This window comes from Micromesistius poutassou (genome assembly GCF_964030765.1).
Source record: "Micromesistius poutassou genome assembly, chromosome: 2".
Classification (NCBI taxonomy): Eukaryota; Metazoa; Chordata; class Actinopteri; order Gadiformes; family Gadidae; genus Micromesistius; species Micromesistius poutassou.
In genome coordinates, this window is record NC_140272.1 from 22,510,428 (window position 1) to 22,527,413 (window position 16,986).

Here is a 16,986-nt window from a genome sequence, read left to right on the forward strand (position 1 = left end):
CCCGAATCCGGGCAGCTAACTTTGATTGTAGATTATGCTATTAGGGAGAATATATGTTGGATGTTAAACGCTTTGTATCCCAGAAAGACATTTTAACAATTGTCAAATTTAATTTAATTTTGATAAAACATTCAATGCGTTGTTGGTCAGCCATCCCTGACACGTGAAGGATGGCTCTAGAACTGTAGGTTCCCGTTCAATCTCAGCAATTAACTTCTTGAGTCGTGTTGTCGATAACTAACATGTATATTCCAATACAGTATTCAAATACAAAGCATAGAAAAGTAAATCAAAGGTAAATTTTCTGGTTAAAGTTCCAAGTCACTTTTGCCCAGTCTGTTAAAACGATAAGTCCTACGTGAGGTTGATTTATTCCATTAAGAGACTACAAATATGGCTGCTTCATGAATTGACTAAACAGGCATTGGAGATAAGGATCAGAGATAAGTGTTAAAACCAGCAAGTCATTGTGACGAGGAATGACTTGACTTATGTCACTTGACATGTGACGGTATTCTCAGAGGACCGAACACTAATGGAGGTAATTGGAGCCTGCTGCTAAATTCTAGTTAGTTGAATTGTGCTTTCCTGTGTGGCAGTCTAGTTTTTAAATGCTTCAAGTTCTTATAACTTTACATCCCTATACCGTCTGCTCGTCTTCATAAAAAAATAATAATAATAAGCAAACCAAGTTGTTCTAGGCCTATACGTTTCCTACATCAAAACAGTAAACACAATGACAAATTCATCCGCCTGAGTTGTCATGGGAGGCAGGTGACGAACCATAATACATCAGAGCCCGACAGGCCCGGAAACCAGACAAAAGCTTCACACCAGAGGAGGCCATTGATGGTGACCACGGCTCAGCTGAGAAAGGGCCCTATCCCCGAATAGAAGCGCAGCCAGCTGTCTGTCTGCCATGCTAAACAGCCCCTTTGTCCAAACCATTTTGATCCACAGTACCTGCAAGTACAAAAAAAAAAACAACCCCAAACCCATTTATCCTTTGATCAGAGCGCAGGGAGATGAATGGGGCCTCGTGAAGAGGATATGACCACAGCTGTACTGACAACACACGGGTGGCAAGTTACCACATCTGAGCTATGCGTCTCCATGGCGATGTTCTGCAACCGGACACGCTGGAGTTGCCATAGAACTTGGCGGTTGGACGACGGTCAACGGACACGGTTTCACAACAGAGCCCTTCAGACACGGCCTCCTCCTCCTCCTCCAGTGGTGTGGACGGAATAAAGAGGAAGAATCAATCTGCATATCGCATTGTCCACCCTAAATGAAACCAGCTATCAAATAACCAACACAAGCCCAAGTGCATACATCTTTTATTGAGGTTTTGAAAAGGAGAATTCATCTAGTGGTGAGACACCCCAGTATCTCCGGTGTTCCAAACGATCCAAACGATGCAAAGAGCGGACACAGGTAAGAATGAAGATGGGATACATAGACATTATTCAAGACACACGGTGAGATAAACCAAGACCTACATGAAGTAAACAGACAGACAAACCAAGTGATCATCAGATGGGCGACAGTCAGAACACACTGGGCGTCATCATTTCAATTCAGTTGAAAGTGCTCTGATGAAGCACATCCAAGGCTTGAAAACATTTGAATGCCGACTGTGGAAAAAAAAAAAAAACACACAAAAAAAAAAAAAACACAAATAGAAAGAAAACCAGCCTGCCGGTGGAGACGGCAAGGCTGAGGTGTTGAACCCTGCGCGGTTCACAGCATATCAAACTTTTAGTTCTAAAAACGGCGTATTTGCAACTAACAAAAATGCCTTCTGGACGTTTATCGAGATAAATTAAACAAGCACTCCATTTCAGTTATCAACCTGGAGCCCCGACACCATTTGTTCATTCCAAACCTACGGGTGGTCCCCTATGGGACCGAGGCGCGAGGCCCCCCCCGCGGTCCCCTCAGAAGGACATCCGTCCTCGCCCCCCTCCGCGGAGGTTACAGGCCAGGACTTCATAAACCAGCGCCACACACACCGTGTGTGTGTGTGTGTGGCACTCTTCTGGGAGGAGTCACGGGGGGAAGGCCCCACAGGAAGCAGGAAGTAACCCCGCTGTTCAGCAGTCTGCCCTCACAGACGTAGACGTCAAGAGTACCGGCGCGGGACGCCCCGGCCTCTGCTCTCCCCCCACGGAACCCTCAGCCGCACCACAGACCCCCCCCAGCCTACCTGCCGATACTATTGGTCAGCGTAGCAGGGGGCGTGGCCCGAGGTGAGCCGAGGTTGGCTGATGTTTGCCGCCGCGTGCGGGAGAGAAGAGCTACAGGTGAGGGCAGCGGTGGCTGACGCAGCAGGGCTTAACCTCAGCAACCCGCCTGGGCGATGTCGCCCCCGGAGCTCTTGGTCACGTCCAACGTGGTGAACATCTGTGTGTACACACACACACACACACACACACAATTAGATTCAACTGAACCAGTAACCAAAACGTGGTGAAGTGACCTGTGGGTGCTACTCAGAGGAGCGGTGGCGGTGTGTGACGTGGTGGTGTGTGACGTGGTGGTGTGTGACGTGGTGGTGTGTGGCGTGGTGGTGTGTGGCGTGGTGGTGGTGTGTGGCGTGGTGGTGTGTGGCGGTGGTGGCGTGGTGGTGGTGGTGTGTGGCGTGGTGGTGTGTGGCGTGGTGGTGTGTGACGTGGTGGTGTGTGACGTGGTGGTGTGTGACGTGGTGGTGTGTGACGTGGTGGTGTGTGGCGGTGGTGGTGTGTGGCGGTGGTGGTGTGTGGCGTGGTGGTGGTGTGTGGCGTGGTGGTGGTGTGTGGCGTGGTGGTGGTGTGTGACGGTGGTGGTGTGTGGCGGTGGTGGTGTGTGGCGTGGTGGTGTGTGGCGTGGTGGTGTGTGACGTGGTGGTGTGTGGCGTGGTGGTGTGTGACGTGGTGGTGTGTGACGTGGTGGTGTGTGACGTGGTGGTGTGTGGCGTGGTGGTGTGTGACGTGGTGGTGTGTGACGGTGGTGGTGTGTGACGTGGTGGTGTGTGGCGGTGGTGGTGTGTGGCGTGGTGGTGTGTGACGTGGTGGTGTGTGGCGTGGTGGTGTGTGGCGTGGTGGTGTGTGACGTGGTGGTGTGTGGCGTGGTGGTGTGTGGCGGTGGTGGTGTGTGGCGTGGTGGTGTGTGACATGGCGTGGCGTGGTGGTGTGTGGCGTGGTGGTGTGTGGCGTGGCGTGGCGTGGTGGTGTGTGGCGTGGTGGTGTGTGGCGTGGCGTGGCGTGGTGGTGTGTGGCGTGGTGGTGTGTGGCGTGGCGTGGCGTGGTGGTGTGTGGCGTGGTGGTGTGTGGCGTGGCGTGGCGTGGTGGTGTGTGGCGTGGTGGTGTGTGGCGTGGCGTGGCGTGGTGGTGTGTGACGTGGTGGTGTGTGGCGTGGCGTGGCGTGGCGTGGTGGTGTGTGACGTGGTGGTGTGTGACGTGGTGGTGTGTGACGTGGTGGTGTGTGACGTGGTGGTGTGTGGCGGTGGTGGTGTGTGACGGTGGTGGTGTGTGGCGTGGTGGTGTGTGGCGGTGGTGGTGTGTGGCGTGGTGGTGTGTGACGTGGTGGTGTGTGGCGTGGCGTGGCGTGGCGTGGCGGTGTGCGGGGCTCACCTCGGCGCAGGTGGGGTGGATCCCGATGGTGTTGTCCAGCTGCTCCTTGGTGACGCCGCACTTGATGGCCACGCCGTAGCCCTGCGTCACCTCGCCGGCGTTGGGCCCCAGGTAGTGGAAGCCGATCACCCGGTCCTGGGGTGACACACAGGTCAGCGTCACGAGGGCCGTGGAACCGCAGCTCAGCGGCCCAGGACTAACCCAGAGCTCCAATAACACAGGCTGTTCCAATGCTGAAGTGACTGTTTAAACGTGTTTATTTAGACTTTTAGGAACGGGTTGTTGGCTAGCGTATGCAAATCTCTCCGGTTTCACCGTGGCCTACCGGCATGTGGGAATAAGATGATTTAGTTTGTATCCAAAACAAAGCTGCTGCCATACAACCGCACAGCTCCATGTGAAAGGCCCCCACATTCAGGTACCGAGGTGACGTTAAACATTCCCTTGTAGCGCCGACCGCCATCAAGAAGAATGATCAATACATATATAGGTCTATGATGGTAGTTTACCACTATGGATGATCAATACATATATAGGTCTATGATGGTAGTTTACCACTATGGATGATCAATACATATATAGGTCTATGATGGTAGTTTACCACTATGGATGATCAATACATATATAGGTCTATGATGTAGTTTACCACTATGGATGATCAATACATATATAGGTCTATGATGGTAGTTTACCACTATGGATGATCAATACATATATAGGTCTATGATGTAGTTTACCACTATGGATGATCAATACATATATAGGTCTATGATGTAGTTTACCACTATGGATGATCAATACATATATAGGTCTATGATGGTAGTTTACCACTATGGATGATCAATACATATATAGGTCTATGATGGTAGTTTACCACTATGGATGATCAATACATATATAGGTCTATGATGGTAGTTTACCACTATGGATGATCAATACATATATAGGTCTATGATGGTAGTTTACCACTATGGATGATCAATACATATATAGGTCTATGATGGTAGTTTACCACTATGGATGATCAATACATATATAGGTCTATGATGGTAGTTTACCACTATGGATGATCAATACATATATAGGTCTATGATGGTAGTTTACCACTATGGATGATCAATACATATATAGGTCTATGATGGTAGTTTACCACTATGGATGATCAATACATATATAGGTCTATGATGGTAGTTTACCACTATGGATGATCAATACATATATAGGTCTATGATGGTAGTTTACCACTATGGATGATCAATACATATATAGGTCTATGATGGTAGTTTACCACTATGGCTGATCAATACATATATAGGTCTATGATGGTAGTTTACCACTATGGATGATCAATACATATATAGGTCTATGATGGTAGTTTACCACTATGGCTGCAGTAGGAACACTGTGTTGAGAAATGTAAATAGGCCGTTAGCTCAACCATATCTCACAACGTGTACAGTCTCCATGGTTGACTATGATAAAAATACTTGAATGTGATTGGTTAAACTTATGTATTCTCTGGCTAGAATACATCTGTTTTTTTTTACTCACTATTGTTTACATGGCAAGAAAGAAGTGTTTATTGGTAGAATGCCCTCTAGTGAACAGAACGTTTAACTGTGGCAGAATGAAGAATGAAATTCTAATGGGATTAGAGGAAGATTGAAAGCTCTACCAGTCACACATCGCCTGTTTCGGACATCACAATCCTGACTGACTCCAAACGGTCAGGGGGTACCTAAGGCGGTGGTGTGTGCAGCGGGGGGGCTTACGTTGTCCAGCTTATTGCAGATGATCTTGGAGTAGCACTTGTTGTTGTCTCTGTTGGCCACGGTGAACTCCAGGGGCCAGAAGAGGGAGTGGTAGATCTACAGACGGGACGCGACATCGGAATCACAAAACAGAAACGGAAAGGATACCGAATGCACGGATGATGCGTGACAGTGTCTGGTCATGATAACGTTTCTGATTGTATCCATGCGTGTTTGTTTGTGCTCGTTTGTGTCGTTACTAAATTAGCAGCAGTCTACGTTTCCAGTATGCACTTCCCCACATTACTCTGTGTTCTAGCTTCTTGCGGGGACTGCAGCTGCATACCTGGACTCTCCTCATGGTTAACCCAAGCCAGCACCGAATTAAAACGTTTTGCCTGTATAGAGGCATGTCTGTCTGTCAATCATGGCACCCCCATTGCACTCCCGCCCACCCCTGTGAGGAGGGGTCCCCACTCTGCGTTCCCCCTGGCTAATTAACTAATTAAGGGACTTCTTTCCTGCCCTCTGGGGGGCTAGGGTCGGGGGGGGGGGGTCATAAACATACGGCCTGTTTTGCCCTTTGAGTCTGTAGCGGTGATTAAGCGCGATACAGACACAATTGAATTTGAATTAATCAGCAGCACCTGCGTCAGGGGGAGGAGGCTCAGACTGCGCAGTCATTCAGTTAAAAGTGCAAGTCACCCGCCGCTCTACGGGACCAGAGCCAGTCATGATGAGCAGCTCTCCTCCTCATGACTCATGACTCCGGTGAACCCGACACCGGCGGCCTGAATGATTCAGTGCAGCGGCGGGGGGGGGGGCGCTCCTGGCTGAGAGATTCTCACCTCCAGGTTCTCCTCGCCGTACATCTCGATGGCCTTCTCCTCAGACCGCCCGCAGCAGCCGTACTCCAGCGGGGTGAACACCGTGGTGGGTACGTTGACGTAGTCGCACTGGAGACACAGAGAGAGAGTGAGACACACACCGGGGGAGAGAGAGACACAGAGAGAGTGAGACAGGGGGAGAGGGGGCATTGAGACAGAGAGAGAGACACACACACAGAGAGAGAGAGAGAGACAGGGGGAGAGGGGGCATTGAGACACACAGAGAGAGAGAGACAGAGAGACAGAGAGAGAGAGAGAGACACAGGGGGAGAGGGGGCATTGAGACACACAGAGAGACAGAGAGAGAGAGACAGAGAGACAGAGAGAGAGAGAGAGAGACACAGGGGGAGAGGGGCCATTGAGACAGAGAGAGAGACAGAGACACACAGAGAGACAGACACACAGAGACAGACACCCACACAGAGAGACAGAGACAGACAGACAGACAGACAGACAGACAGACAGACAGACACACAGAGACAGAGACACACACACACGTTGTCGGGAGTGCACGTACGTGTTCGTGTGCGAGCGCACATACGCACACGCCGGTGCGCACCACCGGCGTCTCTAACACGTGGGTGCTGAGTGCGAGCGCGTACCTTGAGGGTGGCCCCGGCGTAGAGCCGGCGGGCCAGCAGCTTGCCCGCCTGGATGGCCACGGGGGTCAGCTCCCACTTGCCCTCCAGGATGTCCCCGATGGCGTAGATGTGAGGCACGTTGGTCTGCTCCTCCTCGTCCACCGGGACCTTCCCGTTCCTGGAGAGGAGAGAGAGGAGAGAGGGGAGGGAGGGGAGGGGAGGGGAGAGAGGGGAGAGGGGGGAGAGAGGGGAGAGGGGGCGCGGCCTCTGGGTCAGATCGGGAGGCCTTCGCAAAACTCAGTGTGGTCAACATGTGAGGGAGAAAGTACGTTAGCTACCGCCCATAACGTGCATCATTTTAGTAAGGTGTAAGCAAGCCATCCAGTGTAGTTAGTAGTAGTAGTACTGTGAAGTAGTGGTACTTATGGTAACCCGTAACCTGTGTTTCTCACAACCTTCTACCCGTGAAAGCGCCCTGGAACGGCAGTCATCCCGCAACTTACTACTCAACTCACTACCCAACTCACTACTCAACTCACTACCCAAATCACTACTCAACTCACTACCCAACTCGTCCCAGATCGTTGTACTCCTGGTACCAGCTCCTAACTTACGGGCTAAAAAGTGTCCCTGGAACGCAGCATTAGCCACGTTAAAATGTATACTTTTTGTTTTCTTTGCCCCATTTGTCTTTACCTTTGCGTCTGTTTTTATTTCCATTAGTACTTAGTACTTTTTATTGTGTCTTATCCTGTGTTTTCCACTGCTGGTGGGGGGGGCTGTTGTAACAAAGGACCATCTTTCTATCTAGTTATAAAAAGCCATAATGGCTATTGCCTACACCAGTGGTGACGTGGGCGTGGAGAGGCTTGTGATATCTCACAGCGAGCCCATCAGTGCCTCTGATCTGATAGCCGTTCTCTTCCTCCGTAGATTGGTTTCCTCTTTCAACGGTCTCCTCCAGAGCATAAGAGGACTGAAGACATTTATTTTTAACTAGCTAATTGCGGTAGCCTCTTGTCGTTAGCCTGCATCATCCAATCCTTTATTTCCATGGACACAGCGGGTAACCTAATAACCAATCTCCTTCCATCTCATCGCTGCTGGTCTTATTATATTTATTTAAATGTATTATCAATCCGTAACAGTCTGAATGAACTCCAGGAGAGCTGGAGAAGGGCAGGTCTATGCACTATGCTACTAAACCTACAGGCTGCACTAAAGGCAGGGGGGCAAAATGTAGGGTTAGGGCTCAAAGCTAGGGGAAGGGGGAGAATGGGGACAGGGCCTTTGTCTCTCCGTGCACACACTGATCAGTAGGATTACAGACGTTCTACAACAGCCAAGATGAAGGTGAAGATGTCTGCGTGGCACCACAGGTTAAACTGGTGATGGTCTCTGCACCCCCGGCTGGCTGACCTTCAACACCGCGCAGACACTGCTATAGTCATGAGACCGGAGCACATGACGCCAAAGCCCGTCGACACCGGGCCCCAGGCAGCACCGAGCCCACACTCAACTAAACTATGAATGACAAATAGAATCAGAAATAGAAATTGTCTCCTAACACAAACACATTTGTTGAGAAAGTACAGCATAGAGCTCTCCCCTCGAGATAAGTGTTGCCGTCGTCTTAAACTGCCAACATGTCACCACCATGTGTGCGCACACGCACACACACACACACACACACACACACACACACACACACACACACACACACACACACACACACACACACACACACACACACACACACACACACACACACACACACACACACACAAAATGGATTTAATGTAATTACGTTTTCACAATGACTGACTTGAAACAAATTTCCATGACCAACTTCCCGCACTCGACATAAAACAAACAGACCTGTGGAAGCTGATAAACCCTCCAGGCTAACGACACACACACACACACACACACCCCTCCCCCCCCGCTGGGCCCAAAGTGCTGAATCACGGTGATGGTGCGGCTCTTAAAGGGCCAGCGTACGCGCTACAGGCAGCAGCAGCAGCAGGGGGTGGGGGGGGGGGGGCAGGCGGGGCGTAGAGCCCAGAGCAGAGGCACTCACTGCGGGTTGACTTTGACCCCGGCCAGGGACAGCCCGATCTTGTCGGTGCACGCATCTCGACCCACGGCGATCAGGACCTGGGATCAAGGAAGCATCTCGCATGAGTTCCTCACAGCCGTGCATGCGTGTAGAGGCGTAGTGTTGACATGGCGACGGCAGGACAGATAATCACATAACCATAACCAGTAGTTACCATGACTAATGCAGAGGGCAAGTCGCATGGCCAAGACAAAAAAAAACGGTTGCGAAATGCCTAATCCGTCTTGTTATCATGTCAACAAGATGCCACGGTGTTGATCATAGAAACCGGTCAGTTGACAATAGCGAGTAGCAGTTTCTGCTCGCTGCGCGTCTGTCACGCTCGGCTTTATTGAAATGCGTTTGTTCAGTTGTCCACAGTAGTAGGAGCCTTTAAGGTGTGCCGTTGCCATACGGTTGCAGCAAATGCAATCCACACCGACGTGATCGTTATTTCAACACCTAGACGGATCCTCTTTTCAAACACCTATCTGAGCTCACACATGAAGGAGGCGGGGGGGGGGAGGGGGGAGGAGAGGGACGGGCGGTGGACGTACCGTGTTGTACTCGCCCTCCAGCAACTCGTCGCTCTCCGTGGACTTGGCGGTGACCCGGAGCCTTCCTGGAGTCCCTGCTTCCAGCTCCTCCACCTGCAAACACACACACACACGTCAGCCCCTCCCCGGTCCAACCGCACCACCCAACACGGCTTTCTGAACGGGGGGTTTCTTCCTCTGCCTGACCCCTGACCCCTGACGGACAGGCTCACGTCCGTCTGGCGTCGAGCTCAGATCAACGCTGTGTTCCAAAGCGTTCCCTATCAGGGATGTAGTGCACTATATAGGGTGCTCGCCATTTTGTAGCGGTGTTTGAATTCTCAGTGGTTAACTTCATTCACTGTATAGAGGACTATAAAATACCCAACATGTGAGTGAACAAACAATGTTCCCTACATGTTACTCCCATATACCACAATGCAATGCGGTCGTGTATTTACCGACGCAAATGACGTTCACAAATGTTCAGCGTAGTGTCTGAATTGTCGTTCGTTCGTTCCCTATACAGTTCACTACGTCATAAACACTACACTAGGGAATAGTGAGTGAGGGAACAGGGAACGATTTTGCACACAGCTCAGGTCAGAGGAGATCACGTTTATCACAGCATGCTGAACGGCGCTAGATGTGCCTTCAAACCGTCTCGCTTTGACAAACAGAAACGGTCGCTGAGCTAATGGCCCATGTGACAAGAGGGCCACCCTGAAGGTACAGTGAGATCAAACGGCAGCAGTTATCTGATATAAAAGGTCTGTGGGCCTGTCAGGACTGGACCTGTGATAGAAACATTAACATTAGTCATGCCTGAAGTGGGCTTTTAGAGTCATGGTGTCTTAATGGGGGCAGACAAAGCAATCATGACACATTCAGAAGAGCTGCCCTCAAGTGACCTCACACAACCACAGCTTCCTGGTGGAAAAAAAATAGGATTCAATAAGAGGGATTTGACATTAACAACGTACAGCTCAGAGTTTGCCACATCCAAGTGGACCGAGCAATCATTGACCCACTTCCGGAAAAAATGCATGTTGCCGGTACATTAGCAGAGGGAGGGCCACCTGGCCAACGTGATCCATACAGAAATACTCACTACCACTAGTTAATACCAACTAGTGGAACTGCATTAGCTCGGCTCTCATGCAATTAAGTCTGCTCCCCACTATTTGCCTACGGATGACACCCACCCATCCACCCCCAAGCCTGTACACACACACACACACACACACCTTGACAGGCACGTATTTGCGGAGGAACTTGACGCCGTGCTCCTCCATGTGCTCCCCGGCGCGGTTGGCCATGTCCTGGTCGAAGCCCCGCAGCAGGATGGAGCGCACCATGACCGTGACGTCCAGGCCCAGCCCCGCCAGGAAGCCCGCGCACTCCAGCGCCACGTAGGACGCCCCGATCAGCAGGGTCTTCCCGGGGCAGTAGGGCAGGGAGAACAGGTCGTCGCTGTGGGGGGGGGGGGGGCAGAAGCACACAGAACCAGAGGCTCAGCAGGCGCCATCAACCACCCGGGTCAGGTCCTGAAGGCCACCCGGGGGTGCTGGGGTGGCAGGACGACGTCTCAGGGGGGATGGATCGCGGAACAATAAAAACTAAAATCGGACTGATGGGAAAACTGGGAAATGATAACCCGGAAATAACACATGCAGGTGTGTTTGTTGTGTTTGCAGACCAAGCGGGGGTGATGACTTAACACCAGATAGCGCTGTGTGGACGGAACCGCCCCTGATTGGCCCCCTCGGGTGCCCAGCGCAGCGTCAGAGCCGTGATTGGCGGGCCCGGGGGAGCGGTGGCGGCGGCGGCGGCGGGGCGGGGCCGTACCTGGTGATGCAGTACTCCTTGTCCCCGGGGATGCCCAGGTAGCGAGGCCGCTCGCCGGTGGCCAGGACGAAGCGGGCCGCCGTGTGCACCGTCTCCTTCCCGCGCTTTGTCGTGGCCTGGGGGGGGGTGGGGTGGGGGGGGATCAGAGCCTTAGTGACCAGGCCATACCATGTCCATTTATCAAGACAACGGCGCGATTATTTTCCATACTTCAGAATTCCCCGCGATAAGATTAGATACAATATTTTTTACACTATATCTATTAATATAATATCTATCAAATAAATCAACAAAAATATGTATCATTTGCCTTTTATTGAGAATACAGAAACAGTATTCTATACACACTTTAGTGCTCAGTGTGCAGGTCTAGTACGGCAATCAGCCTATTCACTGTAAAAACACTTTCTTTTTTGTTTTATACTCTCGCTGACGAATTTCCGCATCGAATCGTCGGCTGTATAATCGATTCATATCCACACCCCTACCTGGAAGACGATTAAACACACAAAGGAAACAACCGGCCCGCACCCCAGGGGCCGCACCCACACACACACACACACACACACAAATGTAACACAACGTTACACAACACAACAGAGCAGCCAGACCGCATTGGCCACCAACCGTCTCCCATTCCGGTGACGCGTTCTCGTGCTCTCGGTTGGCGCGAGGTGAGCCGGACTGGTACCTTTATTTTGTGCGGCTCCACAAACTCTGCGTAGGCGTTGACATAGTTGACATTCTTGTCCCTCAGTGCCACCCGGTAGCCCCAGTTCAGCGAGCCGATGTAGTTGTTGATGGCCTCCTTCATGGCCTCCCAGTTGTGTTTCACTGGTTCAGAGGAGAGGGGGGGGGGGGGGTCATTATTACTCTGCCTCAAGCATCAACGGCCATCTCCTTTCCCCCCCCCCGTTTAGTTTTAGAATAATGATCTCTTATCCGCCTTATTCCAGGCTAAGCAATGCGCACCGCCATGACTACAAGTAGTCCGGTATCCCATTTCCGGTTAGAAGTGAGAAAGTGAGAGAAGTGAGCTGCTGGTACTTTAGTGAGAATACGTCTCTGGTGGTACTTTAGTGAGAATACGTAGCTGGTGGTACTTTAGTGAGAATACGTAGCTGGTGGTACTTTAGTGAGAATACGTAGCTGGTGGTACTTTAGTGAGAATACGTAGCTGGTGGTACTTCAGTGAGAGGATGGGTTCCGTGTGTAGCCACCGTCGACTTGCCATTGTGACCTTATGTAATACACAACTTTTAAAACCATCGCTGTAGCCTTCAGGACACGCGCCAGCCGCTATGTAAACGGCACTCGACCGGGAAAAATGGAAACCCGACGAGCCGCTATGAATCATGGGAAATAGAACGGTGGCGGAATAAGGTGGATTGTACCATTTCACAATGGGCCACGTGTAAAGAGGGGGGGGAGGAACAGGATGTTGCTACGTGGTGGTTTCGACCGCACCGCGTCTCTCGTCACACGCGGGCGGGCGGGCAGAGGGCGGGGCTGCGGGGCGGGGCCACTCACCGCTCTCGTCGTACTCCCAGCCGTACTTGCGGGCGTCCTGCATGGCCGTGCCCAGCAGGGCCGTCTGGTGCATCAGCTTCTTGGGGATGCAGCCCACGTTGACGCACGTACCGCCGAGACCTGCGCCCAAACACGCCAAAACAAAGCTGATTTAGACGGGGCGGGCCTCGCCGCGGGGCGGGCGTGGTGCAGAGCGCAGAGGAGCGGCCCACTCACCCCAGGTGGTCCCTTTGGGGGTGGGCACCACGTAGTCCAGCACCATCACCTTCTTCCCCAGCGTGGCCGCTTCCTGTCAGGAGGCACACAGAGTGACGTCAACACATACACACACACACACACACAGGTTAACAGTGTCATGTTAACACACACGCCGTGTCATGTGGGCACACACACACAGTGTCATGTTAACACACAGTGTCATGTTAACACAGTGTCATGTTAACACAGTGTCATGTTAACACACAGTGTCATGTTAACACAGTGTCATGTTATAACACACACACACACACACACACACACACAGTGTCCTGTTAACATAGTGTCATGTTATCACACACACACAGTGTCATGTTAACACAGTGTCATGTTATAACACACACACACAGTGTCATGTTAACACAGAGTCATGTTATCACACACACACAGTGTCATGTTAACACTGTGTCATGTTATCACACACACACAGTGTCATGTTAACACTGTGTCATGTTATCACACACACACAGTGTCATGTTAACACAGTGTCATGTTAACACACACAGTCATGTTAACAGTGTCATGTTATAACACACACACACACACACACACACACACACACACACACACACACACACACACACACACACACACACACACACACACACACACACACACACACACACACACACACACACACACACACACACACACACACACACTGTCCTGTTAACACAGTGTCATGTTATCACACACACACAGTGTCCTGTTAACACAGTGTCATGTTATCACACACACAGTGTCCTGTTGAAGCAGACCTTGGAGCAGGCCAGCCCCCCGGACCCCCCTCCGATGACGATGAGGTCGTAGTCGTAGGTTTCTGCGTCGGGGTTGAGCAGCTGCTGCAGCAGGCCGTCGGTGTGGGCCTGGGGGGGGGGACACCAGGGGTTAGCGTCTGCACACCCCTCCATCAGGCAGCCCACCAGTACACCATGCTTTACTTATTTCATCATTTCTGTCATCTAGCAGAGATCCTATAATAAAACCATGTACAGCTGACTGAATGTTAGGGAATCTCTCAGCACCTCACGATTAGATTCAGATTCAGAGGTCAACGCAGAGAACCCGCAGGCAGAAAGGAGTTTTCTGTAGCGCTCTGCAGCAGGCAAACTAATTTAATAAAAATGATATATATATATATCATTTTTTAAATTAAATTTGTTTCAGATTATTAATTTTTCCGCATCGAGACGGAATCGTTCTAGAGAGAATCGCGATGCATTGAAGAATCGATTATTTTTCCCACCCCTACTAAATATGCAGTGTGACAGTTCCCTACTAGTGTCATTTCTCCAGGACCATTAACTTACTGAGTACGAGTCAAACTCTAACACTTGTTGTAGTTACCAAAGACTAAAGACTTACTAAAGACATGGGGCTGAATGTCTAGAGTTTATTCTACGTTCGTATCGTCATGTTTTTAAAGCTCCGGTAGAAACACTAATCCTGCATTGGGCGTCAGCAGGATTGCACCTCTTCAAATCATTTAGTCCAATTTAAAAATTAGATTTAAAGATAAGTAGGCCAAAACAGAAACTACGTCAATCTCCTACCTCTCCCCCACGCCGGTCCAGAGAACAGAGGGGCTCACAACAAAAGGAGGCAGATTCAGAGGGTCCGTCTTTATGCCAACGAGAGAGGGCTGGGGAACGGCGCTCTAAGCACTACTTGAAGCAAACCTCTTCCCTGCTGTCTGAACAAGCGTCTGATTATGCTGAGCTGGGGGCCGGGGGGCCGGGGGACGCTCCTACCTGCTTGGTTTTGTCCCAGCCGCCGACGTGAGTCTTGTTGATGAAGACGTTGGGTACCGTCTTCTGCCCGGTCATCTCCACCAGCAGCTCTTGGTAGTTAGTGCCTTCCTCTGGAGCAGAGGAGACAAACGGCAGTGAGTGAGCGGACGTCCACGGAGGGAACAGAAAAGCACGCCGCTGTTCTGCCAATTTCTGCTCCCTTGTCAGATTTTGCTACCTAGTGGTTCTGCGCATGACGACACTATTGATCCGCGGTGTAGTATTGGTGTAAAATATACATACTGTACCCCTTAAATCTACAATAAAAACGTTATTATACAGTATCAGAGTCTATCAAATCATGCTACCCTATCAAAAAGTGCTGCCTCGTGTGTTTGGTAGCGTATTTAATCTGTTGACCGACTGCCTCTATCAAAACGATGCTCCCACTACAGAAACATGTTATTTTACAATACCACTCACTCCATGTACACTGTAGGAATACAGGGAGCATATTTTGATACTGTATTATAACGTCTTTATTGGAGATTTCAGGGGTACAGTACGTGTATTTTACACCAATACTCATCATGCGCATGCGCAGAGTCACTAGGTAGCAGAGATTGACAGAACACCGGCACCATCGTTAAAGGGCTCTGAATGGTGCACCATTAGTGGGACATGAGTTTAAAATCTAACCTATAAGAAACTCAGGTGGTGTGAACAGGTTATTCCGAAGAAGATGACTCGGCATGTTGCAGCCATTTAACAGTTCAATAAAAGGTCTCCCCTAAAGGTCTAGTGGTATATGGATTACATTAGTTAACCTCTCCATAGTAGGAGACAAACCAGTCGTTTGGAAATATGGGCCTGAAAGAAATTATTGCAATGGCATATAGTCAAAGGATAACTAATGCTGGTAGGATCTTCAATGTGAAGGCAGACTTCACTCTATTCAGTCACTAACGCTGATATACATATAATGTTTAATGTGAGGGATGATGTAAGCCGTTTCTCACCAACGAGGTCCAGCTCCACCACATTGCACTTGACGTCCAGGTCTTTGAACAAGTCTTTGACCTGTGGAGAGAGTCATGGTTTATTACCGTGACGGTAACACGTTATCACTTCATGTGACCTTTCCCCGACAGGCCGGGTAGAGAACGCGGCTTTCTAGTTAATTAAGACTCACTATCAGGAAATAGAAACTTCAGTTCACGAGTTAAGGTGACTAACTATTGACTCAGGTCTTAGTTATCTGATGATCTCTGTGTCTGTGAATTACCGCTGTAGAGGCGCAGCATGGCGCGTTCACACCATAAGCGACGGGGCGGCGGGACTTCATACAAAGTCAACGTATGAAGTATGAAGTCGCGCCGCCCGGTCGCTTATGGTGTGAACGCGGCTTTACCCAACTAGTAGACCCGGCATTAGACCCAGCATGTAAACCCAGCAAGTAGACCCAGCCCTTCTGGGAGAGGAGTGACCCGGCTGGTAGAAACACAGTAAAACAGCCTCCCCACCACGCAGGCTTACCTTCACGCAGTACGGACAGTAGCTCTTGCTGAACACCATCACCTGGTTGGACTCGATGAGCTGCTGTATTCGGGTTTTGAGCCCGGACTTCCCGGCGTCCTTCTCGACGGGAGGCATTGCTACTTTTGTTCCGTCTGACTCCTGGGCGCTTCGGCACTGGATCTACTAACGCGAGAACTCCTCCCTGGGAGCTTCAACCGACGAGCTACTAACGCGAGAGCTCCTCCTGGTCACGACAACCTGCACTTGGTGACAGAATACGCCGTCGATTGTCGTCCGGGTGTTTCCCGAGGAGTGAGTGTAGCTGACGGTGCGTTCAGCGCAGTCTCAGGAGCAGGACTGGTCTCTGAACCGCGGGAAACGCAGCGGCTTTTACGTCGCTGCTTCTGAGAGCGCTCGATTTGTGGTTCATCACGTGCCGCGTTTCCGCCTCCGCTGTAGAATAACCCCGCCCACCTGTCGATAACGCCGCCCATCGGCGGATAACCGCGCCCACCTTGTGTAACCGCGCCCACCTTTTTACTCGAGTAGAGTAGATTACACAGCGGGCCATTTCCTCTGACGAGGTTGTGTGAATTATGTTCAGTATTTCAAGTTTCAAATATAAATACTATCCATCG

The 16,986-nt window shown here is 50.8% G+C and overlaps 1 protein-coding gene across 1 annotated transcript; it reads right to left on the minus strand.

The window, feature by feature from the left end:
• Positions 1 to 1,323: 1,323 nt before the first annotated feature.
• Positions 1,324 to 16,789, minus strand: txnrd3 (thioredoxin reductase 3). Its single transcript, XM_084464176.1, has 16 exons — positions 16,367 to 16,789; positions 15,850 to 15,910; positions 14,852 to 14,961; positions 13,859 to 13,966; positions 13,062 to 13,134; positions 12,846 to 12,965; positions 12,007 to 12,149; positions 11,316 to 11,431; positions 10,715 to 10,940; positions 9,489 to 9,581; positions 8,914 to 8,990; positions 6,855 to 7,011; positions 6,214 to 6,321; positions 5,387 to 5,482; positions 3,615 to 3,749; positions 1,324 to 2,406 (listed from the first exon to the last, which is right to left on the minus strand). The coding sequence occupies exons 1-16, from the start codon at positions 16,481 to 16,483 to the stop codon at positions 2,344 to 2,346; spliced, it is 1,803 nt and encodes a 600-aa protein (XP_084320302.1). The 5' UTR covers positions 16,484 to 16,789; the 3' UTR covers positions 1,324 to 2,343.
• Between the last annotated feature and the right edge of the window lie 197 nt (positions 16,790 to 16,986).